The following is a 25,464-nucleotide window of genomic DNA, read 5'->3' as shown; positions in this document are numbered from 1 at the left end:
TGACCTGGCCCAGAACACAATTCTCAGAGCACCTATGCCAAGTGCCCTCTGCTGGACTCAGATGCTTAGTCCACCAACCCCTCTGACACCACCCAGTACTCCTGGAAATGTGTCCAGACTGGGCAACAGGATAATGCCAATGTCACTGCCCAGGGTAGCAGTAGAATGAGAAGATGTGGTGTTTGGGACTGAGGTTTTTGGTGTGTGTTTTTTTCCTTTCATTTTCTTTCTTTCTTTCTTTCTTTCTTTCTTTCTTTCTTTCTTTCTTTCTTTATTTCTTTTCAAATAAAAATTGCTCTCCAAACAGCTAAGTACACGATGGGCTGCTCAGTGCTTATATTACAAGATATTTCAGGATTACCTAACATTGGAGTTTGCTTCTTCTAGTTGCCTGGGGTCATTACCAGTCTACAATCATCTTGAACAAAGTAAAGGACTTAAAGTTCTCGGGGTACCAACATGGTTCACACATCATAATAATTCTCATGAACTCATCTTACAGTGTGACAATTGTTTTCTTGTTGACTTTAGGTTATCCTGTCAGGTCCTCAGCCCTCACTGCAAGGAATTTTCAGCCTATGTTTGTTATGACAATATAATATCATGAGGGAAATTGTGTATTTTGCTCTCACCTACTTCACTGGGTTCATATTTTTTCCTTGAATGTTAGCCTGGAATTTTTATTTATTTGACTCTCTGGTATATCTAATGTTTTCAGACTACTTTTGTATTAACTCAGTATGATAATTGATATAAATAGAACATTACTACAAATGGAGTTCTCTTCCCTTCTGAAGTGTTCTTCCCTCTCTCCTGCACTGAAAATCCTCTTGGCCCTTTCCTCTAAGCACATTGGGCCCTAACAAAGATGTTTTGTTCAGAACTCCATGGAATTCATGGCGGTGTCTATAATGTGTTTCCAGTGAACAGAGATTTATATGTACCATCCACCCAAATAAGGAATGACAGGGAGTGAATAGTATACATTGTGAGATAAGATAGGGACAGAAAGGTCATGGTAGGAGGGCACCAAATGTGGAGACGGACTTGGATAGTATTGGTTGTAGTTTCATAATATTAAGTCATACAATATTTGGTTATAGTGTCCTCTCACTTTTAAAATCTTTTTCAGCAATAATTTATAGTTTTCATTTTACGAGTCTTTTTCCTACTTGGTTAAGTTCAGTCCTAAACATGTTATTCATTTTAATGTTATCTTAAAGGGAATTGTTTTTAAGTATCGTTTTGGACGTCCGCAATCTTAGTGTAGAGAAAACCACGTAATTGTAGGTAATTGTTCCTTATTTATTGCCACATTAGGAGACATTAGATAGATCTCATTTAGGGTTGATGATAGAGGTTTTGTTTTGTTTTGTTTTCTCTCTCTCTCTCTCTCTCTCTCATTTTGAAATAGTACAGACAAGGAATGAAGCAGGAGGGAATATGAAAGGGAAGTTCTGCATTGATGACCATGAAAAGAGCCATCTTGAGGAAGGACACTATGCAGGAGAAGGAAAATAACTATGCTATGTCATCTAATTATGGTGGAAAAAGACAAGCTAAAGTTTTTTGTTTGTTTGTTTGTTTGTTTGTTTTTTGGGGGTGTTCTATTTATATTTGAGAAACACCTTCTTTATGTGTTCAAGGACTTGTGACATCATTTTTGAAACATGTCTTTCACAAGGACCAAGCATCTTCTGATTGGTGCCAGGAAGGAAGTAATATGTTCCTCTTTGTTTCTGACCATGTGGTTCTGTCAGTACTGAGAGGAGAGCTCTGCTTCCAGCTTTCTAATTCCTCACATGTGGCTCCTGGGAGATGACACTAACCTCCCTATACCCAACCCCTCTATTCTGATTGACTAACTCCCACTCCCTTCCTCAGCCTCTGGCATCTCCCCCTCCTCCTCATGAGACCCTCATCTTCTCTGAGATTAGTGACATCTTGGGAGAACCCCACAAGCTTTTAAGCCTGCCTTGGACTTTTAGATTAATTGGAGGAGGACAAAATATATATTCCAGTAAATCATTTACTTTTCATTGGAAGATGATACATCTTCCATTTGGGTGGATGGTACATATAAATCTCTGTTCACTGGGGTGCCTGGGTGACTCAGTGTGTTAAAGCCTCTGCCTTCAGCTCTGGTCATGATCCCAGGGTCCTGGGATCGTGCCCCGCATCGGGTTCTCTGCTCAGCAGGGAGTCTGCTTGCCCCGCTCTCTCTCTGCCTGCCTCTCTGCCTACTTGTGATCTGTCTGTCAAATAAATAAATAAAATCTTAAAAAAAAAACAAATTGTACAGTTAGTAACCTATATCATTTGAATTATACATTATTATAGGTTAATGATACTTTTATTTTATTGAATAATATGTTTCATTACTGAGATATTTTCAATTACAGTTTAACAAGTAATATAATTCATTCAGTATTGATTCTTTATGCTAAGAGCCATTTATTCATAAAGAGCATATTTTCAAATATGAGATAATATTTGAAATATAAGTTAAAACCTAAAATACATAGGTATGTTACAGCTGTGATCAACAAGAGAGGATGGGAATGTTCCCTCCCACACACAAAACAAAAAACAGATACATAGATCAGTGGAACAGAATAGAGAGCCCAGGTATGGACCCTCAACTCTATGACCAAATAATCATCGACAAAGCAGGGAAAATGCTCAATGATAAAAAGACAGACACTTCAATAAATGCTGCTGGTAAAATTGGACAGTTATGTATAGAAGACTGAAACTTGACCATTCTCTAACAACATACATGAAGATAAACTCAAAATGGATGAAATACTTCAAGGTGAGACAGAAATCCATCAAATTCTTAGGGGAGAACATAGGCAGCAACATCTTTTTTTTTTAATTGTTTATTTTTTATAAACATGTATTTTTGAAATCTTGCCATTTGCGACAACATGGATGGAACTAGAGCATATCATGCTTTGCTAAATAAGTCAAGTAGGCAGTAACATCTTTGACATCATCACAGCAACTTCTTTCAAGCCACAGCTCCAAAGGCAAGGAAGACAAAAGTGAAAGTGAACCTTTGGGAATTCAGCAAGATAAAAAGCTCCTGCACAGCAAAGGAACCAGTTAGCAAAACAAAGAGGCAACCCATGGAATGGGAGAAGGTATTTGCACGTGACACTACAGACAAAGGGCTGGTATCCAAGATCTTTAATGAACTTCTCAAACTCAACACTCAAATAACAAATCATCAAGTTAAAAAATGGGCAGAAACATGAACATACACTTCTCCAAAGAAGGCATGCAAATGGCTAACAGACACATGTAAAAGCTGTCATGGAAATTCAAATCAAAATCACATTGAGATACCACCTTACACCAGTTAGAATGACCAAAATTAACAATGCAGGAACAACAAATGTTGAAGAGGATGTGCAGAAATGGGAGCCTTCTTCTACTGTTAAAGGGAATGCAATCTGGTACAGCCACTTTGGAAAACATGGGAACAGCCAATTATATAAACCAATTAATAGCCAAATTAATGAAACATATTATTTTTAATACAATAATAGCAAGGGATTTAACAGCCTATTCAGAGCAATGAGAGATCATCTAAGTAAAATATCAACAAGGAAACAGGGGCTTTGTGTGACACACTGAACCATATGGACTTCACAGATATATACAAAACATAGGAACTTAACGCCACAGAATCCACATTCTTATTCTCCTATGGGTCATTATCTAGAATAGATCAAATACTGGGTCACATATCAGGTCTCCCATGGTACCAAATAACTTGAACTATTTCCTGTATATTTTTCATACCACAGTGATTTGATACTTGAACTTAATCACAAGCGAAAATTTGGAAGGAACTCAAACACTTGGAAGTTCAAGAAAATCATACTAAAGAGTAAATGGGTCAACTAGGAATTAAAATTAAAAATATCATGGAAACAATAGAAAATGAAAACATGATAAGCAAAACATGATAAGCAAATGCAGTTTTGAGAGGTAAGTATACAGCAATACAACCTTTTCTCAAAAAACTAGAAAATTCCCAAATATCCATCAAAGAGGGAGAAAAACTAGAAAAACTAGAGTTATATATATATATAAATATATATATGTGTGTATATATATTTATATATATAAATTTATGTATATATACATATATATTTATGTATATATATGTATACACACACACACACACATATATATATATTTTTTTAATTCCTTTTCAGGGTTCTAGAATTCATTGTTTATGCACAAAAACCAGTATTCCATGCAATGTGTACCCTCCATAATAGCACCAGCAGGTTCACCCAACTCTCCATCCTCATCCCCTCCAAATCCCTCAGTTTGTTGCTCAGAGTCCACAGTCTCTCATGGTTCTGCTGTTTTACAGAAAGTTCTATAGCTTCCCCCAAACTGCCTGCTTGTACCAGGAAGAAAGATATTAATGGAGGTTCCTATATCTAGATAGTAGGGCAGTGTATTTTCCACACATCTCCTTTCACCTTCCTGCTAATGCTCTTTCTCCTCATTGTATTCAGACTCCTATGTCTCCTTTGGTCAAATAATTGCCATGTTGGCTTGCTGTCTTTGGAATTCTCCATATCTGCATGAATTCCCTTTTTTTTAAATTTATTTTCAGCATAACAGTATTCATTGTTTTTTGTACCATACCCAGTCCTCCATGCAATCCGTGCCCTCTCTAATACCCACCACCTGGTTCCCCCAACCTCCCACCCCCCGCCGCTTCAAACCCCTCAGATTGTTTTTCAGAGTCCATAGTCTCTCATGGATCACCCCCCTTCCAATTTCCCCCCACTCCCTTCTTCTAACTCCCCATGTCCTCCATGCTATTTGTTACGCATGGATTCCCTTTATGCTGTCTATTAAATTTTATTTTCACCTGTTAATTTGACAAATGTCAAATTGAACCTTATTCCAGATAAATAGTTTTGAATAATAAAGGAAATACTTCCCAAAAAACAGACACTGGTGAAATTTCATCAAAGTTAAGAGAAGAGTAAGAAGAAAGGTGCATTTACCCCAAAGATACAGATGTCATGAAAAGAAGGGCCGTCTGTACCCCAATGTTTATAGCAGCAATGGCCACGGTTGCCAAACTATGGAAAGAACCAAGATGCCCTTCAACGGATGAATGGATAAGGAAGATGTGGTGCATATACACTATAAAGTATAATCCTCCATCAGAAAGGACGAATACCCAACTTTTGTAGCAACATGGACAGGACTGGAAGAGATGATGCTGAGTGAAATAAGTCAAGCAGAGAGAGTCATGTATCATATGGTTTCACTTATTTGTGGAGAATAACAAAAAGCATGGAGGACATGGGGAGTTAGAGAGGAGAAGGGAGTTGGGGTAAATTGGAAGGGGAGTTGAATCACGAGAGACTATGGACTCTGAAAAACAATCTGAGGAGTTTGAAGTGATGGGGGGGTGGGAGGTTGGGGTACCAGATGCTGGGTATTATAGAGGGCATGGATTGTATGGAGCACTGGGTGTGGTGAAAAAATAATGATACTGTTATGCTGAAAATAAGTAAATTAATTTAAAAGAAAGAAAGGAAGGAAGGAAGGAAGGAAGGAAGGAAGGAAGGAAGGAAGGAAGGAAGGAAGGTGCATTCCTCGGAGTCCCGATAAACATTCCCCTTGTAGGGGCTAATCCTATTAACATGAGGTGAAAGTCATCCTGAATCACAGGTGGGTCCTCACATTGTCCCAGCTGAAGAAACCCCTCACCACAATGTTCCCAATCTTCATCCCACCTTGTCCTCCTCCACATCCCCATTCTCAGTCTTGGCTTCCTCCTATTCATAAGAACCCTGATATTTCTCATTCCTCCATCCCTCCTCCAGACTCCTAGTCTGCCTAGGGCACAATTCACAGCCCTCATCTAGTCACATCTCCACACTCCCCGCCTGCTACTTCATCACTGGTGTAAAACCAGGATGACAGTACTGAACATCAGATTCTGGGGTTCCCTGTCAACCTCTGCAGTACTCCATTCCAACTCCAAAAACTTCACCACTCATGCTCCTGTGATAGAGCTTTCCTTTACAACAAGTTGTAAATCCTGGGCATGGAGACCCTTCCTATCATGTCTACCTGTATCCTGCATAGCTAGTCAAGTGTGGCACGTAATAGATGTTCATTAAGTAGTATGGAAGTGTATAACTGGATAGGACTCTATCTTTAGTTAGGCACCCTTGGTCTCTGTGTCTGTTTCTGTGTCTGTTTCTGTCCAGTCACAGAATCTGTCCCCAGGGCAGACTGCCCATGGAACCCATGAATTTCTCCTCAATATGAGAAAATCTTACAATATGCTCCTGCAAAAGACAAACCTGGGGGTCTGACTTTAAGGAATATGGACTATTTTGTGGTCAAAACCATGAGATGATCTCAGACTACAGTTTAGAATAAACAAAGGAAGTAGCTGATATGGCCAAGTACTGTAGGCTGCGAGGTAACCTCCATTGCTAGGGAAACAGCAGGTTTTTGTCTCACTTCCTCACAGACCCGGAGCACTGTGTGACCACTGAGACTCTTGTCCCATGATGAGCAGTAATAATCAGCTTCATCCTCAGTCTTGAGTCCAGTGATGGTGAGGGAGCCAGTGTTGCCAGATCTAGAGCCAGAAAACCGTTCAGGGACCCCTGAGGGTCTAGAGCTAGTACCATAGATGATTGTTTTAGGGGCCTTTCCCTGATGCTGTTGGTACCAGTACACACTATAACCATCACCAATGTTGGTGCTGCCTCCAGTGCAGGAGATGGTGACTCTCTGGCCAAGAGACCCAGACAGTGAGGATGGCTGAGTCAGCACAGACTGGGCCCAGGATGCTGGAAGAGGAAGAAATACAGAGGTGATGTTGGGGTCTATAAACAAGAGAAGGAAGCAGGGCCCTTCCTGCTCTTAGGTCCTCTTAGGGTCCCTTCCCCTGTCTCCACATCCAATCACCTGTGCAGTGAGCAAGGAGGGTGAAGAGGAGAGTATACCAGGCCATGGCGGAGGTCATCACAGATCCTATCTCCTGAGGCCCCACAACTGTGCAGAACGTCCCCTAATCTCTCTTCCCTTATTCAATCCCTGAGAGAGGGTGTGACCAACCATGCAAATGAAACACCCAGGTCTCTGACTCCTAACTGCCCAAGGGTAAGGTCCCTCTCTAGTTGAGCAAGTAAGGGTGGTAGACCAGAAAGGAACTCCTAATCACAGGTGAAACTCAATGACAGACCATGAGTGCCCCCTAGTGCCTAGACGCAGACACATTATTGTCTGAGATAATGGTGACCAGAACCCAGCAGACACTTCTGTCTCCCCCAAGCTCTCCACTCTTTCCTCCTTTAGGGCCAAGCCAAGTGTTCCTATTTGCCAATTCTTATTAATTCAGGGATCACTATAGGTGCTACTAAGTGTCTTCAGGGTTACTCTGTCCAACTACCCCTTGGTTTCGTTGTGGTTCAGGACTGATAGGCTGTCTCTTATACAACTTCCTCATAGATAAACATCAAGACCAAAGAACTGATAGTTCCCGATGGACTTATGGTCCCTTTTGTGCAGGATTCATGGATTTTACTCCTATTGGCCAGCTCCCTGATTTCCATAGTTCCTCATCCTCTGAGGTTCCTGCAGCCTTGAGGAGATGGGGAGTTCATCCCCAGTTTATAGGCAGAAGCCCTCATGTGCATCCCTTCAATGGTTACATACTAAACATCTTTGTTCCCTTTTGCTCCTCAATCTTTCCATCTGCTTAAAACAACAGTTATCCACATACTGGGGCCATAATTTCCTCCTATGATCTCTCCTCAAAGCACACAGACATAAGTCTTCAGGAGCCTTGCCATATGAGGCTGTGTGTTGCACTGACATCAGAGCACAAAGACAAACATGTTTGAAGTTCTAGGAATTAAGGAGTGAGAGATACAGATACTCTGACAGAGACCTGGCAAAAGAGTGTATATTTTATTCACCACTGAGCCAACCCCATACTTAAAACAAATGTGTGTTATTTTTTGCACAATTCCATTCAGTAAGATTGATTTAAACTAAATGACAACAGTATTGTGAAGATGTAGATACCTTCACTAGTGTAGTTTCCCATATTTGTGCTTATTGCAGAAAGAAAATTGGTGGAAAGAGTGGTTAAAAATATGGATGGAGAGGGGCACATGGGTGGCTCAGTGGATTAAAGCCTCTGCCTTCTGCTCAGGTCATGTTCCCAGCATCCTGGGATTGAGCCCTGCATCGGGCTCTCTGCTCAGCAGGGAGCCTCCTTCCTCCTCTCTCTCTGCCTGCTTCTCTGCCTACTTGTGATCTCAGTCTGTCAAATAAATAAATAAAAACTTTAAAAAAATATGGTTGGAGAACAGTGGGACAGGAATGACTTCTGTTCTCAGTAGAATATGCTTTTTCTAAAATCTCTTATTTGTACCATATGTCTGGTCTCCCAGGTAGGAAAGGCCAACCTTATGCCCAGTAAAACCAGTTAAGTGGCCTCTTCCTATGAACTGAGAACCATCCTACTGACAAAACTGCCAAACAGAGACAGAGGTTATAGGACAAAGAGATTTGGAGTCAGACCATTCTCTGTGGTGGGTACAGCTCTAGTACCTGCAACTTGTGTCCAGGAAGTCCAGGGTAAAGCAGTAATTCATTCACTCACCTATGACTACCGCAATGAATTTCTGCTACCCTAGGCAAAATGTCAAATTTCCCATATCTGATTCAAGGAATGATGGAGATAAGGGGATATTGGCCCTGACGTCACATAGCCTTTGGCCCTGGTTTGGGGAAGATGACTTTCCATCAGAGTGCAGACTGGCTGGAGGTTTTACTGGGATGACTGATGGAGTAACAGCCCAGCTCTGAGAACATGAGGAAGTTGTGTCTCTTGTTCCCAAGGGTTTTAAGCTCCTTGGGAGCAACACTGAGGCTTGAGTCTCATAATCAATGTACTGGTCAGCCTCAGATGCTGACTATAGCCCAGAAGTGGTGAAGGGATGAGATTCCCATAGTGACAAAAATTCCTCCTGGGATTTCTGAGTATCAACATTATCCCAGAGAGCCAAGGCTCAGGGCACATCCTGGTTGTGTGATGACAGGATCCCAGTAACACTCCCTGCCCCTGGGGTTTCCTGCTGATGAAGATTCTGCCTTCTGGAGATTGTGACACTGAAAATGGCTGGGTGAGCCCACATTGACCCTGGCTTCTGGAGAGACAGTGAATCCTAGAAGCACATATACCAGTGCATTAGTCACTTACCAAGAGTAAAGAGTTGTTTGTGTGTAAATTTGTGTGTTTGTGTGTGTGTGTGCACAAAAATGTGATTAAGAAACCCTCTCTTCCTTGTGCAGCTCTTAAACACCCTGAGGAATTTCTCTATGATAATTCTCTTTTAAAAAAACTCCAAGATCCAGTATCCTTCATTTAGAAGCAAGTATTTCAAAGGTTTTTAATGAAAAAGGGGGTTTATGTCAGCTGTAAGGACTGATGTGAGAATAAACCTGTTAACAGTTCACTGAATCAGGAGTCAGGTCTTATTGTGAGACAAGAAATTTGTCTTTTTTGTTTGTTTGTTTGTTTGTTTTGTTTTATTTTAATCTCAGCAGACCCAAGACCTATATCTATTGTGTCTTATGTTATCAAGCAGCACAGGACATGGGGCAAGCATGCAGATACCATCCTCCTGCCACACACGACAGGAAAACTCACAGTTCCTTGTGTCCCCAGGTGTCTAACAATGACAGAGAAGAAGAAAATGATGTTTATGTGATAAAATATTATAGCCCAGGACTTCAGGTACCATAGGAAAAAACTGTTTTTGCAGTGAATCTTCTGTCCACAGAAATCTGAGGAACTAGAATCTATCTGGAACGTAAGACAAATAATGCCATTTCTTAAAATATGCAGGTGATTCTTTGTGGATCTCTTCAGATTTCCCCATGTGTGTGGTATCAGTTAATTCTGAAGGTTGTAAAAATCAACAGATTCCATGTTCAAATGCCTAAGGATTAAATTAACACATCCTTTTAAGGAAAATGAAATAACTTGACTTTCATATAAAGAAACTTACCAAGGGTGTTGGCAACAAAAACATGGACCCTGGGGTGAGAACAGGAAGGACAATGGGAGTTGTTGCATGCAGCTCTTTTTTCTGCTTATTCTCCTCCAGACAGATGGACACTGGAGACTGGAAACTACAGAACTATCATTTCTAGTTTTCTCTGAATTCCTATGTGAAGATGGTGTTCAGACCTGAGGAGACAAAGGGAAAGACTGAAGCCTGAGGGTGGCAGAAGCAGAGGAGAGAAGAGGAAGAATGATATGTGGGGGTGTTGTCAGAGAAATACTATTAGATCTGGTCCAAACATACAAGTGTCTGGTTGAGAGAGAGGAGACTTTGCCTATGACCAGGGTTATCGTCAATATATCAGCTGTGAACACATCAGTAGTGACACAAGGTAACACTTTATGGAATAAGATGCTGAAACTGATGTGTAGATGAATGCTTGCTGGGCAACAGGTTCAAGTGTAGACACACTATTTATTCTTGTTCATGATGTCCAGATTCAGTGGTGATGTGCATTTAGACTCCAGTAGATTATCTTTATTGTCTTCCTGGGATGTTCAATAGTGTCTCATATTCCATGTCTTTCTATTTCCCCTTTCAAGGACAAATCTTCCTGCAGAAGAGTCCTTCCTGCATGTGTCTCCAGGTGGGTTTCTTACTGAAAAAGAGGTTCACAGCCATGATCTGTAGCCTCAGGTTGTTTTTTTGTATGTTTGTTTGTTGTTGTTTTCTCATATGTTTGTTGTCTGGGACACTGTGAATCATGATAGATGCTCTCATTTTAGTGATATAGAGCAAACTAATAGTTAACTTCAACTTCAGAATGGAGCCCAGAGTTGAGCAGAAACCCTGCATTAGCTAAGGCATCTTTTTATCCAGAGAAACAGCTACTGACTCCAGAGCCTTGGTAAGTATGTGAGTCAATGATATACCAGGGAGGTTAACTGGCTTAAAGTAGAACAAGCTTATGGTATAGCTTTCAACACTGAAACTACTGTTCAAGGATTTAGGCAAGTCTGGCTGTTGTTGCCAGCAATCCTGAGAGGGAGGGCAGCTGGGTCAGCACAGATTGGGACAAGAAACTTGCAAATACACATGGTCATGAGTGATGGAGTGGACACAAGGTAAAATTTCACAGGGTATGAGCCAGAGGTTATGAACTAGCTAGGCTGATATCCTGTATGCCTGAAACTTATCCTTCCCTATGCATTGACTCAAGAACATGAAGAGGAAAAGAGTCCAAGCCATGGGGCACAGCCCCTGATACCCAACATGGGTTGGGTTGCCAAAAGTCTCATTTTTCCCCCACCTTCAGCCGAAGGAGGGGCTGTCCATGCAGTCCATGCAAGCGCTCCATCCAGGGACTGCCCAGCCACTCCCTGAGCCCTGGTGCTGGAGCTCATCACACACCACACACTGAAGAGAATGGGAGTTGGTTCATTCCATGGAGGAAGCACCTGCTGAGACCACACACAGGACCTTGCTCAAGGGATTCTGCCAGGCCAGTCAGGACACAGCTACTGAGTCGCTGTCATGAAAACAGTGACCATCCCTTATGCCAGTCTCCCCCCGCAAGATTACAGATTCTCAAAAGTCCTCGAGACTGCTTTGGAATGATGTGTTCTCACTGAGCAACTGTGTAGGGACCATAGGTAGTCCTACAGCATCACCTGGCAGTCATGTATGGAAACATAAAACAAACAAAATAACACTAAGAGGGAACCTTCATTAAACAGAGATGAGAACTAGTGCAATATATCTACAAAGTACATCTGGTTCAATGTGTCATTCAAAGCCCTTGTTTCTTTAATGATCTTATCATCTTAGATGATCTTAGATGATCTCCATTGCATTGAATGGAGTGTTGGGGTATCCTACTATTAATGTATTATTATCCACATGTTTCTTTATTTGGTTTTTAATTGGTTTTTATAATTGGCTTCTCCCATATTTGAGGCATAGATATTGATAATTGTTAGATCTTTTTTATTGGATATACACTTCAAGTATGAAATAATGTTCCTCTACAACTCTTACGATGGTTCTGGTTTAAAATCTAATTTGTATGATATTAGGATTGCTACCCCAGATGTATTTTTTAAGATTTTATTTATTTATTTGACAGAGAGAGATCACAAGTAGGCAGAGAGGCAGGCAGAGAGAGAGGGGGAAGCAGGCTCCTCGCTGAGCAGAGAGCCCGATGTGGGGCTTGATCCCAGGACCCTAGGATCATGACCTGAGCTGAAGGCAGAGGCTTAACCCACTGAGCCACCCAGATGCCCCACCCCAGCTGTATTTTGAGGCCCATTAGTGTGATAAACGGTTCTATCCTAAAATTAAATAAATATATAAACAAATAAACAAATAAATAAATAAAGTGAGACAAAGGAAAGAAAAAAAGAGAAAAACCAAAACTCGTTATTGAATGTGTATTGAACTTTCTCCAGAGTAGACTACTAACTGGGTGACAAGTCAGGTTTCAACCAATACCAGAAGATTTGGATTATCCGCTGCATTTTTTCAGACCACAATGTTGTGAAACTGGAACTCAGCCAAAAGAAGAATTTTGGAAGGAACTCAAATACCTAGATGTTAAAGAGTATCCTGATGAACAATAATTGGGTCAACCAGGAAATGAAAGAAAAACTTAAACAATTCAAAGAAACTAATGAGAATGAAAACATACTGGTCCAAAACTTATGGGATACAGCAAGGCAGTCCTAAGAGGGAAATACATAGCTACCCGAGACTCATTAAAAAAAAAAAAAAAAAAGTAGAAAAATAATGAATGCAGAAGATAAACTTACACCTTAAGGACCTAAAGAAAGAATAGCAAATAAGGCCTAAATCTAGCAGGAGAAGATAAATAATAAAGTTTAGAAAACAAATCAATGAAATGTCAATGAAATAGAGCATAAAAACAGTAGAACAGAAGGATGAAACTAGAAGCATATTGTTTGAAAGAATTAATAAGATAGATAAATCTCTGGTTAGACTTCTCAAGAAAGAAAGAAAGAAAGAAAGACCCAAATTAGTAAATTGTGAAAGAGGAAAGAGCATAACTAACACCAAGAAAATAGAAAAAAATACTAAAATTATTTACCAGTAACTGTAAGCCAACAAATTAAAAAACATCTAGAAGAAATGGATGTATTCTTGGAAACATATAAACTACCAAGCCTGATACAGGGGGTAATAGACAATCTGAATAGACTGAACAGACCAATAACCAGCAAGGAAATTGAAGCCATAATCAAAATTATCATATGGTTTCACTTATTTGTGGAGCATAACAAATAGCATGGAGGACATGGGGAGATAAAGAGGAGAAGAGAGTTGGGGGAAATTGGAAGGGGAGGTGAACCATGAGAGACTATGGACTCTGAAAAACAATCTGAGGGTTTTGAAGGGGCGGGGGGGTGGGAGTTTGGGGTACCAGGTGGTGGGTATTATGGAGGGCATGGATTGCATGGAGCACTGGGTGTGGTACAAAAACAATGAATATTGTTAGGCTAAAAATAAATTTAAAAAAATAAAAAAATATATATATCCAAATAAACAAGAGTCCAGCCAGATAGATTCCCAGGAATTTTGCCAAACATTTAAAGAAAAAAATAATACTTATTCTATTGAAGCTTTTTCAAAAAATAGAAATAGAAAGAAAACTCCCAGACTCGTTCTATAAGGCCAACATTACCCTGATGCCAAAACCAGGCAAAGACTCCATCAAGAAAGAATTACAGACCAAAATCCTTGATGAATAAGATCCCAAAATATTCAACAATATTTTTTCAAATAGGATCCTACAGTTCATTAAAAGGATTGTTCAACATTGTCAGGTGGGATTTATTCCTAGGATGCAAAGGTGCTTTAACATTCATAATTCAATCAATGTGAGAGAGAACATTAATAAAACAAAATGCATGAAACATGTAATCTTTTCAATCAATGCAGAAAAAGCATTTGACAAAATGCAACATCCTTCCCTAATTAAAATTCTTCAAAACATAGGGATAAAGGGAACATACCTCAATATCATAAAAGCCATTTATGAAAAGCCCAGAGCAAATATCATTCTTAATGTGGGAAAAACTGAGAACTTTTCCTTAAAGTCAGGAACATGACAGGGATGTCTATTTCTCACCAGTATTGTTCAACATAGTACTAGAAATCCTAGCAACAGTAATCATACAACAAAAAGAAATAAAAGGTATTCAAATGGTTGTTTCCTGTTTTGTTAATTTTGGCAGGAAACAACATGTGTTGGAGAGGATGTGGAGAAAGGGGAACCCCCTTCCACTGTTGGTGGGAATGCAAGTTGGTGCAGCCTCTTTGGAGAACAGTGTGGAGATTCCTCATAAAATTAAAAATAGAACTTCCCTATGACCCTGCCATTGCACTCCTGGGTATTTACCCCAAAGATACAGATGTCGTGAAAAGAAGGGCCATCTGTACCCCAATGTTTATAGCAGCAATGGCCATGGTTGCCAAACTATGGAAAGAACCAAGATGCCCTTCAACGGGTGAATGGATAAGGAAGATGTGGTCCATATACACTATGGAGTATTATGCCTCCATCAGAAAGGATGAATAGCCAACTTTTGTAGCAACATGGACCGGATTGGAAGAGATGATGCTGAGTGAAATAAGTCAAGCAGAGAGAGTCAACTATCAAATGGTTTCACTTATTTGTGGAGCATAACAAATATCATGGAGGACAAGGGGTGTTAGAGAGAAGGGAGTTGAGGTAAATTGGAAGGGGAGGTGAATTATGAGAGACTATGGACTCTGAAAAACAACCTCAGGGGTTTGAAGTGGCGGGGGGGGGAGGTTGGGGTACCAGATGCTGGGTATTATAGAGGGCACGGATTGCATGCAGCACTGGGTGTGGTGTAAAAATAATGAATACTGTTTTTCTGAAAATAAATAAACTAATTAAAAAAAAAAAACTATTCAAATGGGCAAAGAAGAAGTCAAGTTATCTCTCTTTGGAGAAGTCATGATTCTTTATGTGGAAAATCCAAAAGACTCCACCCCATGTTATTATAACTCATAGAGTAATCAAGCAATACAGCAGGATACAAAATCAATGCATATAAATCAGTTCCATTTCTACACACTATAATGATAACAGAAGAAGAGCAATTAAGGTGTGTAAAATGAGGTTTATTCCACAATGAAACTAGTTTTCTCATAAGGCAAAAATGGATTTGATTTATTTATAATAGCACCAAAAACCATAAGATACATCGGAATAAATCAAACCAAAGAGGTAAAAGATCTATATTCTAGAAATTAAAGAACACTGATGAAAGAAATGGAGGAAGGCAAAAAACGATGGAAAAATATTCCATGCTCATGTATTGACAAAATAAACATTTTTTAGAGTGACTAACTTTGTTGCTTAAATCCTTAAATTATATAGTAAATTCTTTTTTTGATAAATAATGTGGCCTAAGTACAATTATTTGTCCATAACAAGAAGCATATAAAGTACACTATTGAATAGTGTGTAAAATGAGATATATTCCACAATGAAACTAGTTTTCTCATAAGGCAAAAATGGATTTTACAATCTAAAACATTGAAATATTAAATAGTATACCATTAGAATTTTCATGAGTATACTTTCCAGACTAATTACTGATATGGAAATATATTTCTAAACCATAATGTATGCATAATTCATAATGTATGCACAATTTCTTAGTAATTAATTTATTTTTGGACATACTCTGAGTAAAATTTTAGGGGTACTTCTATCAAACATCATATTATTCTTCTGATTGCTTTCTCTTTTTAAATTTTATTTTACTTTTACAGTCTTCCAGGATTCCTTGTTTATGCACCACAGCCAGTACTCTATGCAATACATGCTCTCCTTAATACCTACCACCAGGTTCACACATTCCCCCCAACCCCCTCTCCTCCATTGCCCTCAGATGGTTTCTCAGAGTCCACAGTCTCTCATGGTTCATTTCCCCCTCTGATTTACCCCAATTCTTTTTTCCTTTCCTTCTCCTAATGTTCTCCATTATATTCCTTATGCTCCACAAGTAAGTGAAACCATACAGTTCTTGACTTTCTCTGCTTGACTGATTTCACTCAGCATAATCTCCTCCAGACCCGTTCATGTTGATACAAAAGTTGGGTAGTCATCCTTTCTGATGGAGATATAATATTCCATTGTATATATGGACCATATATTCTTTTTGTAAAATATTTTATTTATTTATTTGACAGACAGAGATCACAATTAGGCAAAGAGAGAAGACGGGAAGCAGGCTTCCTGCTGAGCAGAGATCCTGATGCAGGGCTCGATCCCAGGTCCCTGGGATCATGACCTGAGCCGAAGGCAGAGGCTTTAACTCACTGAGCCACCCAGGTGCCCTGGACCATATATTCTTTATCCATTTATCTGTTGAAGGTTATCTTGGCTCTTTCAACAGTTTGGCAATTGTGGCCATTGCTGCTATGAACATTGTGGTCCACATGGCACATCTTTTCACTACATCTGTATCTTTGGGGTAAATAGCCCATAGTGCAATTGCAGAGTCATAAGATAGCTCTGTTTTTACTTTTTTGAAGAATCTCTACATTGTTTTCCAAAGTGGCTGCACCAACTTGCATTCCCACCAACAGTGTAAAAGGGCTCCCTTTTCTCCACATCCCCTCCAACATTTGTTGTTTCCTGTACTGTTGGTTTTGGCCATTCTAACTGGTGTAAGTAGTATCTCCATGTGATTTTGATTTGAATTTCCCTGATGACTAGTGATGATAAATATTTTTCTCATGTGTCTGTTAGCAATTTGGATTCCTTCTTTAGTGAAGTGTCTGTTCATGTCTTCTGCTATTTCTTGATGTGATTATCTCTTTTTTGGGTGTTGAATTTGAGTAGTTCTTTACAGATTGTGGATATCAAACCTTTATCTACAGTGTCATTTGGAAATCACTTCTCCCATTCAGTGGGTTGCCTATATGATCTGTTGAATCTTTCCTTTTCTGTGCAAAACCTTTTTATCTTGAAGTCTCAAAAGTTCATTTATATTTTTGTTTCCTTTGCCTTTGGAGACATGTCTTGAAAAAAGTTGCTATGGCGCATTTCTAAGAGGTTACAGACTATGTTCTCCTCTAGGATTTTGAAAGATTCCTGTCTCACATTGAGGTCTTTCTTCCATTTGAGTTTATCTTTGTGCATGGCTTAAAAGAGTGATCAAGTTTTATTTTTTCTTTATATAGCTGTCCAATTTTCCCAGAACCATTTACTGAAGAGACTGTCTTTTTTCCACGGGGTCTTTCTGGTCCATACATATTTTTGGATTGTTTCTTTCAGCACTTTGAAAAATGCTGGTGGAATTTTGATCAGAATGACGTTGAACATACAGATTGCTCTTGACATTATGAACATTTTAACAGTATGTATTTTTCTGATCCATGAGCATGGAATGTTTTTCCATTTTGGGGGCCTTCTTCAATTTCTTTCCTGAGTATTATGTAGTTCCTTCCATGCAGATTCTTTACCTATTTGGTTAGGTTTATTTCAAAGTATCTTATGGTTCTTGGTGCTATAGTAAGTGAAATTGATTCTCTAATTTTCCCTTCCATATTTTCACTGTTAGTGTATAAAAAAACCTGATTTCTATGCACTGATTTTGTATACTGCCACATTCCTGAATTGCGGTATGAGTTCTAGTAGTTTGGTTATGGGGTCTTTGGAGTTTTCCATATAAAGTATCATCTCATCTGTGAAGAGAGAGAGTTTGACTTCTTTTTCTGAAATTTTAATACCTTTTATTTCTTTCTTTCTGTTTTCTGATTACTGTTCCTAAGACTTCTAGTACTATGGTGAATAACAGTGGCGAGAGTGGGCATCCTTGTGTTCCTCATCTCAAAGGGAAGACTGTCAGCTTTCCCCCATTGAGAATGACATTTGCTGTGGGTTTTTCATCAAGAGATATTATGAAGTTGAAGAATGTTTCATCTATCCATACACTTTGAAATGTTCTAACCAGGAACGGATGTTGTATTTGATCAAATGCTTTTTCTACATCAAAAAGGAGGACTGCATGATTGTTTTCTCTTATTTTATTGATTTGTTTGACCACACTAATTGTTTTAGAATGTTTAACCACCCTTGCATCCCACGGATAAATCCCACCTGGTCATGGTGGATAACCTCTTTCATGCACTATTGGATACTATTAGTTAGGAACTTGTATTTTCTTTTATTTTTTAGTTTATTTTTTATTTATTTTCAGCATAACAGTATTCATTATTTTTGCACCACACCCAGTGCTCCATGCAATCCATGCCCTCTCTAATACCCACCACCTGGTTCCCCCAACCTCCTAACCCCCCACCACTTAAAACCCCTCAGATTGTTTTTCAGAGTCCATAGTCTCTCATGGTTCAACTCACCTTCCAATTTCCCCCAAGTCCCTTCTCCTTTTTAACTCCCCATGTCCTCCAGGCTATTTGTTATGCTCCACAAATAAGTGAAACCTTTTGATAACTGACTCTCTCTGCTTGATTTATTTCACACAGCATCATCTCTTCCAGTCCCATAAATGTTGCTACAAAAGTTCGGTATTCATCCTTTCTGATGGAGGCATAATACTCCATAGTGTATATGCACCACATCGTCCTTATACATTCATCCGTTGAAGGGCACCTTGGTTCTTTCCGTGGAGACTGTGGCTATTACTCCTATATACATTGGGGTACAGATGGCCCTTCTTTTCACAACATCCATATCTTTGGGGTAAATACCCAGTAGTACAATGGCAAGGTGACAGGGAAGCTCTACTTTTAATTTATTGAGGAATCTCCACACTGTTCTCCAAAGAAGCGGCACCAACTTGCATTCCCACCAAGAGTGGAAAAGGGCTCCCCTTTCTCCACATCTCATCCAACAAATGCACTTTCCTGTCTTGCTAATTTTGGCCATTCTAACTGGTGTAAGGTAATATCTCAATATGGTTTTAATTTGAATCTCTCTGATGGCTAGTGTTGATGAACATTTTTTCATGTGCCTGATAGCCATTTGTATGTCTTCATTGGAGAAGTGTCTGTTCATATCTTCTACCCTCTTTTGATATGATTATCTGTTTTGTGTGTGTTGAATTTGAGGAGTTCTTTATAGATCCTGGATATCAACCTTTTGTCTGGACTGTCATTTGCAAATATCTTCTCCCATTCCGTGGATTGCCTCTTTGTTTTCTTGACTGTTTCCTTTGCTGTGCAGAAGCTTTTGATTTTGATGAAGTCCCAAAATTTATTTTCACTTTTATTTCCTTTGCCTTTGGAGACATATCTTGAAAGAAGTTGCTGTGGCTAATATCGAAGAGATTACTGCCTAAGTTCTCCTCTAGGATTCTTATGGATTCCTGTCTCACGTTGAGGTCTTTTATCCATTTCGAGTTTATCTTTGTGCAAGGTGTAAGAGAATAGTCGAGTTTCATTCTTCTACATATAGCTGTCCAGTTTTCCCAGCACCATTTATTGAAGAGACTGTCTTTTTTCCACTGGATATTTTTTCCTGTTTTGTCGAAGACTATTTCACCATAGAGTTGAGGGTCCATATCCGGACTCTCTACTCTGTTCCACTGGTCTAGGTGTCTGTTTTTATGCCAGTACCATGTTTTCTTGGTGATCACAGCTTTGTAGTAAAGCTTGAAATCAGGTAAAGTAATGCCCCCACTTTTATTTTTGTTTTTCAACATTTCCTTAGTGATTCGGGGTGTCTTCTGATTCCATACAAATTTTTGGATTACTCCTTCTCAAGTGCACAAGGAGGCTTCTCAAGAATAGACCACATACTGGGTCACAAATCAGGACTCAACCAATACCAAAAGACTGAGATTATTTCCTGCATATTCTCAGATCACAATGCTTTGAAACTTGAGCTCAATCACAAGGAAAAGTTCAGAAGGAACACAAACACCTGGAAGTTAAAGAACACCTTGCTTAAGAAGGGAGTTGGGGTAAATTGGAAGGGGAGGTGAGTCATGAGAGACTATGGACTCTGAAAAACAATCTGAGGTGTTTGATGTGGCGGGGGAGGGTGGGAGGTTGGGGTACCAGTTGGTGGGTATTATAGAGGGCACAGACTGCATGGAGCACTGGGTGTGGTAAGAAAAAAAAAACATGAATACTGTTATGCTGAAAATAAATAAATTAATAAAAAAAAGAAAAGAAAAAGAATGCTTGGATCAACCAGGAGATCAAAGAAGAACTGAAACAATTCATGGAAACCAATGACAATGAAGACAGTTTGGTACAAAACTTCTGGGATAGAGCAAAGTTGTTCCTAAGGGGGAAATACATAGTCACCCAAGCCTCCCTCAAAAATTTGAAAAATCCAGAACACTGCAGCTGTCTCAACAATTTAAAGAACTGGAGAATCAACAACAAATCAAGCCAACTCCACACATAAGAAGGGAAATAATCAAAGTTAGAGCAGAAATCAATGAGGTAGAAAACAGAGATACAGTAGAACGTATCGATGAAACTAGAAGCTGGATTTTTGAAAGAATCAATAAGAGCAATAAACCATTGGCCACACTAATCCAAAAGAAAAGAGAGAAAGCCCAAATTCATAAAATTATTAAAGAAAAGGGAGAGATCACAACTTCTACTTCACCAAGGAAGTAGAAACAATCATCAGAAGTTATTATCAGGGGGGAGGAGTCAAGATGGCGGAGAAGTAGCAGGCTGAGACTGATTCAGCTAGCCGGAGATCAGCTAGATAGCCTATCTAAAGATTGCAAACACCTGAAAATCCATCTGCAGATTAAAGAGAAGAAGAACAGCAATTCTGGAAACAGAAAAACAACCACTTTCTGAAAGGTAGGACAGGGGGAGAAGTGAATCCAAAGCGACAGGAAGATAGACCCCGGGGGGAGGGGCCGGCTCCCGGCAAGCAGCAGAGCAACTGCGCACAAAATCAGGACTTTTAAAAGTCTGTTCCACTGAGGGACATCGCGCCAGAGGCTAAACCGGAGCGAAGCCCACGTGGGGTCAGCGTGGCCTCAGGTCCCGCAGGGTCACAGAAGGATCAGGGGTGTCTGAGTGTCGCAGAGCTTGCAGGTATTGGAACGGGAAAGCCGGCTACAGAGACAGAGCCGACAGTAAGCTCGAACTTGGGGTGACCTTGAACCGGTCGCAGGCTCAGTGAGCTCGGAGCGCGGCCGGAGGTCAGGCAGACGGGAGTAACTGGGCGCTGTTCTCTGAGGGCGCACTGAGGAGTAGGGCCCTGGGCTTTCGGCTCCTCCGGGCCAGAGACCAGGAGGCCGCCATTTGTATTCCCGTCCTCCGGAACTCTACGGAAAGCGCTCAGGGAACAAAAGCTCCTGAAAGCAAACCCGAGCGGATTACTCACCCCGGCCCCAGTAAGGGCGGTGCAATTCCACCTGGGGCAAAGACACTTGAGAATCACTACACCAGGCCCCTCCCCCAGAAGATCAATAAGAAATCCAGCCGAGACCAAGTTCACCTACCAAGGAGTGCGGTTTCAATACCAAGGAGAGCAGCAGAATTCCAGAGGAGGAGAAAGCCAAGCACGGAACTTAGGGCTTTTTCCCTGTGATTTTTTTTAGTCTTGCAGTTAATTTAATTTTTTTTCATTTTTTTTTTTCTCGCATTCGGGTAAAATTTTTTTTAACTGTTACCTTTTTCTTTTTTAACGATTTTTTACTAGTTTATCTAATATATATATTTTTTCGTTTTTACATTTTTCTTAGGTGTTTTCTTTTTTAATTCTTTTCTTTTATTTTTTTTCTTTTTTCTTTTTTTTTTTCTTTCTTCCTTTTTGAACCTCTTTTTATCCCCTTTCTCCCCCCTCACAATTTTGGATCTCTTCTAATTTGGTTAAAGCATATTTTCCTGGGGCTGTTGCCACACTTTTAGTATTTTACTGGCCCCTTCATATACTCTTATCTGGACAAAATGACAAGACGGAAAAATTCAACACAAAAAAAAGAACAAGAGGCTGTACGGAAGGCTAGGGACCTAATCAATACAGACATTGGTAATATGTCAGATCTAGAGTTCAGAATGACAATTCTCAAGGTTCTAGCCGGGCTCGAAGAAGGCATGGAAGATATAAGAGAAACCGTCTCGAGAGATATAAAAGCCCTTTCTGGAGAAATAAAAGAACTAAAATCTAACCAAGTTGAAATCAAAAAAGCTATTAATGAGGTGCAATCAAAAATGGAGGCCCTCACTGCTAGGATAAATGAGGCAGAAGAAAGAATTAGTGATATAGAAGACCAAATGACAGAGAATAAAGCTGAGCAAAAGAGGGACAAACAGCTACTGGACCACGAGGGGAGAATTCGAGAGATAAGTGACACCATAAGACGAAACAACATTAGAATAATTGGGATTCCAGAAGAAGAAGAAAGAGAGAGGGGAGCAGAAGGTATACTGGAGAGAATTATTGGGGAGAATTTCCCCAATATGGCAAAGGAAACGAGCATCAAAATTCAGGAGGTTCAGAGAATGCCCCTCAAAATCAATAAGAATAGGCCCACACCCCGTCACCTAATAGTAAAATTTACAAGTTTCGGTGACAAAGAGAAAATCCTGAAAGCAGCCCGGGAAAAGAAGTCTGTAACATACAATGGTAAAAATATTAGATTGGCAGCTGACTTATCCACAGAGACCTGGCAGGCCAGAAAGAGCTGGCATGATATTTTCAGAGCACGAAACGAGAAAAACATGCAGCCAAGAATACTATATCCAGCTAGGCTATCATTGAAAATAGAAGGAGAGATTAAAATCTTCCAGGACAAACAAAAACTGCAAGAATTTGCAAATACCAAACCAGCTCTACAGGAAATATTGAAAGGGGTCGTCTAAGCAAAGAGAAAGCCTACAAGTGGAAGATCAGAAAGAAACAGAGACCATATACAGTAACAGTCACGTTACAGGCAATACAATGGCACTAAATTCATATCTCTCAATAGTTACCCTGAATGTTAATGGGCTAAATGCCCCTGTCAAAAGACACAGGGTATCAGAATGGATTAAAAAATAAAACCCATCTATATGTTGCCTCCAAGAAACTCATTTTAAGCCCGAAGACACCTCCAGATTTAAAGTGAGGGGGTGGAAAAGAATTTACCATGCTAATGGACATCAGAAGAAAGCAGGAGTGGCAATCCTTATATCAGATCAATTAGATTTTAAGCCAAAGACTATAATAAGAGATGAGGAAGGACACTATCTCATACTCAAAGTGTCTGTTCAACAAGAAGATTTAACAATTTTAAATATCTATCCCCCCAACGTGGGAGCAGCCAACTATATAAATGAATTAATAACAAAATCAAAGAAACACATCAACAATAATACTATAATAGTAGGGGACTTTAACACTCCCCTCACTGAAATGGACAGATCATCCAAGCAAAAGATCAGCAAGGAAATAAAGGCCTTAAACGACACACTGGACCAGATGGACATCACAGATATATTCAGAATATTTCATCCCAAAGCAACAGAATACACATTCTTCTCTAGTGCACATGGAACATTCTCCAGAATAGATCACATCCTTCGTCCTAAATCAGGACTCAACTGGTATCAAAAGATTGGGATCATTCCCTGCATATTTTCAGACCACAATGCTCTAAAGCTAGAACTCAACCACAAAAGGAAGTTTGTAAAGAACCCAAATACATGGAGACTAAACAGTATCCTTCTAAAGAATGAATGGGTCAACTGGGAAATTAAAGAAGAATTGAGAAAAATCATGGAAACAAATGATAATGAAAATACAACAGTTCAAAATCTGTGGGACACAACAAAGGCAGTCCTGAGAGGAAAATATAGCAGTACAAGCCTTTCTCAAGAAACAAGAAAGTTCTCAGGTACACAACCTAACCCTACACCTAAAGGAGCTGGAGAAAGAACAAGAAAGAAACCCTAAGCCCAGCAGGAGAAGAGAAATCATAAAGATCAGAGCAGAAATCAAGGAAATATAAACCAAAAAGACAATAGAACAAATCAACGAAAGTAGGAGGTGGTTCTTTGAAAGAATTAATAAAATTGATAAAACCTGGCCCGACTTATCAAAAAGAAAAGAGAAAGCACCCAAATAAATAAAATCATGAATGAAAGAGGAGAGATCACAACTAACACCAAGGAAATACAAACTATTATAAGAACATGCTATGACAATCTGGAAGAAATAGATGCATTCCTAGAAACATATAAACTACCACAACTGAACCAGGAAGAAGTAGAAAGCCTGAAAAGACCCATAACCAGTAAGGAGACTGAAACAGTCATTAAAAATCTCCAAACAAACAAAAGCCCAGGGCCAGACGGCTTCCCAGGGGAATTCTACCAAACATTGAACGAAGAACTAATTCCTATTCTCCTGAAACTGTTCCAAAAAAATAGAAATGGAAGGAAAACTTCCAATCTCATTTTATGAGGCCAGCATCGCCTTGGTCCCAAAACCAGACAAGGGTCCCACCAAAAAAGAGAGCTATAGACCAATATCCTTGATGAACACAGATGCGAAAATACTCAACAAAATACTAGCCAATAGGATTCAACAGTACATTAAAAAGATTATTCACCACGACCAAGTTGGATTTATTCCAGGGCTACAAGGTTGGTTCAACATCCGCAAATCAGTCAATGTGATACAACACATCAATAAAAGAAAGAACAAGAACCATATGATACTCTCCATAGATGCTGAAAAAGCATTGGACAAAGTACAGCATCCCTTCCTGAAAGCTTTTCCGCTAAGGTCAGGAACACGGCAGGGATGTCCATTACCACCACTGCTATTCAACATAGTACTAGAGGTCCTAGCCTCAGCAATCAGATAAAAAAAGGAAATTAAAGGCATCCAAATTGGCAAAGAAGAAGTCAAATTATCACTCTTCGCAGATGATATGATACTATATGTGGAAAACCCAAAAGACTCCACTCCAAAACTGCTAGAACTTATACAGGAATTCAGTAAAGTGTCAGGATATAAAATCAATACTCAGAAATCAGTTGCATTTCTCTACACCAACAGCAAGACAGAAGAAAGAGAAATTAAGGAGTCAATCCCATTTACAATTGCATCCAAAACCATAAGATACCTAGGAATAAACCTAACCAAAGAGACACAGAATCTATACTCAGAAAACTATACAGTACTCATGAAAGAAATTGAGGAAGACACAATGAAATGGAATAATGTTCCGTGCTCCTGGATTGGAAGAATAAATATTGTGAAAATGTCTATGCTACCTAAAGCAATCTACACATTTAATGCAATTCCTATCAAAGTACCATCCATCTTTTTCAACGAAATGGAACGAATAATGCTAAAATTTATATGGAACCAGAAAAGACCTCGAATAGC

At 39.6% G+C, this 25,464-nt stretch overlaps 1 gene segment (V, D, J or C); it reads right to left on the bottom strand.

Annotated features, from left to right (window-relative positions):
* Positions 1–6,429: 6,429 nt before the first annotated feature.
* Positions 6,430–7,135, bottom strand: LOC101686302. The segment is given in 2 exon segments: positions 6,430–6,857; positions 6,976–7,135. Coding segments are annotated over 2 exon segments (486 nt in total).
* Between the last annotated feature and the right edge of the window lie 18,329 nt (positions 7,136–25,464).

This window comes from Mustela putorius, unplaced genomic scaffold (assembly GCF_011764305.1).
Source record: "Mustela putorius furo isolate JIRA1106 unplaced genomic scaffold, ASM1176430v1.1 tig00000081_pilon_pilon_pilon, whole genome shotgun sequence".
NCBI lineage: Eukaryota > Metazoa > Chordata > Mammalia > Carnivora > Mustelidae > Mustela > Mustela putorius.
This window is presented reverse-complemented; position numbering and strand designations above follow the sequence as displayed.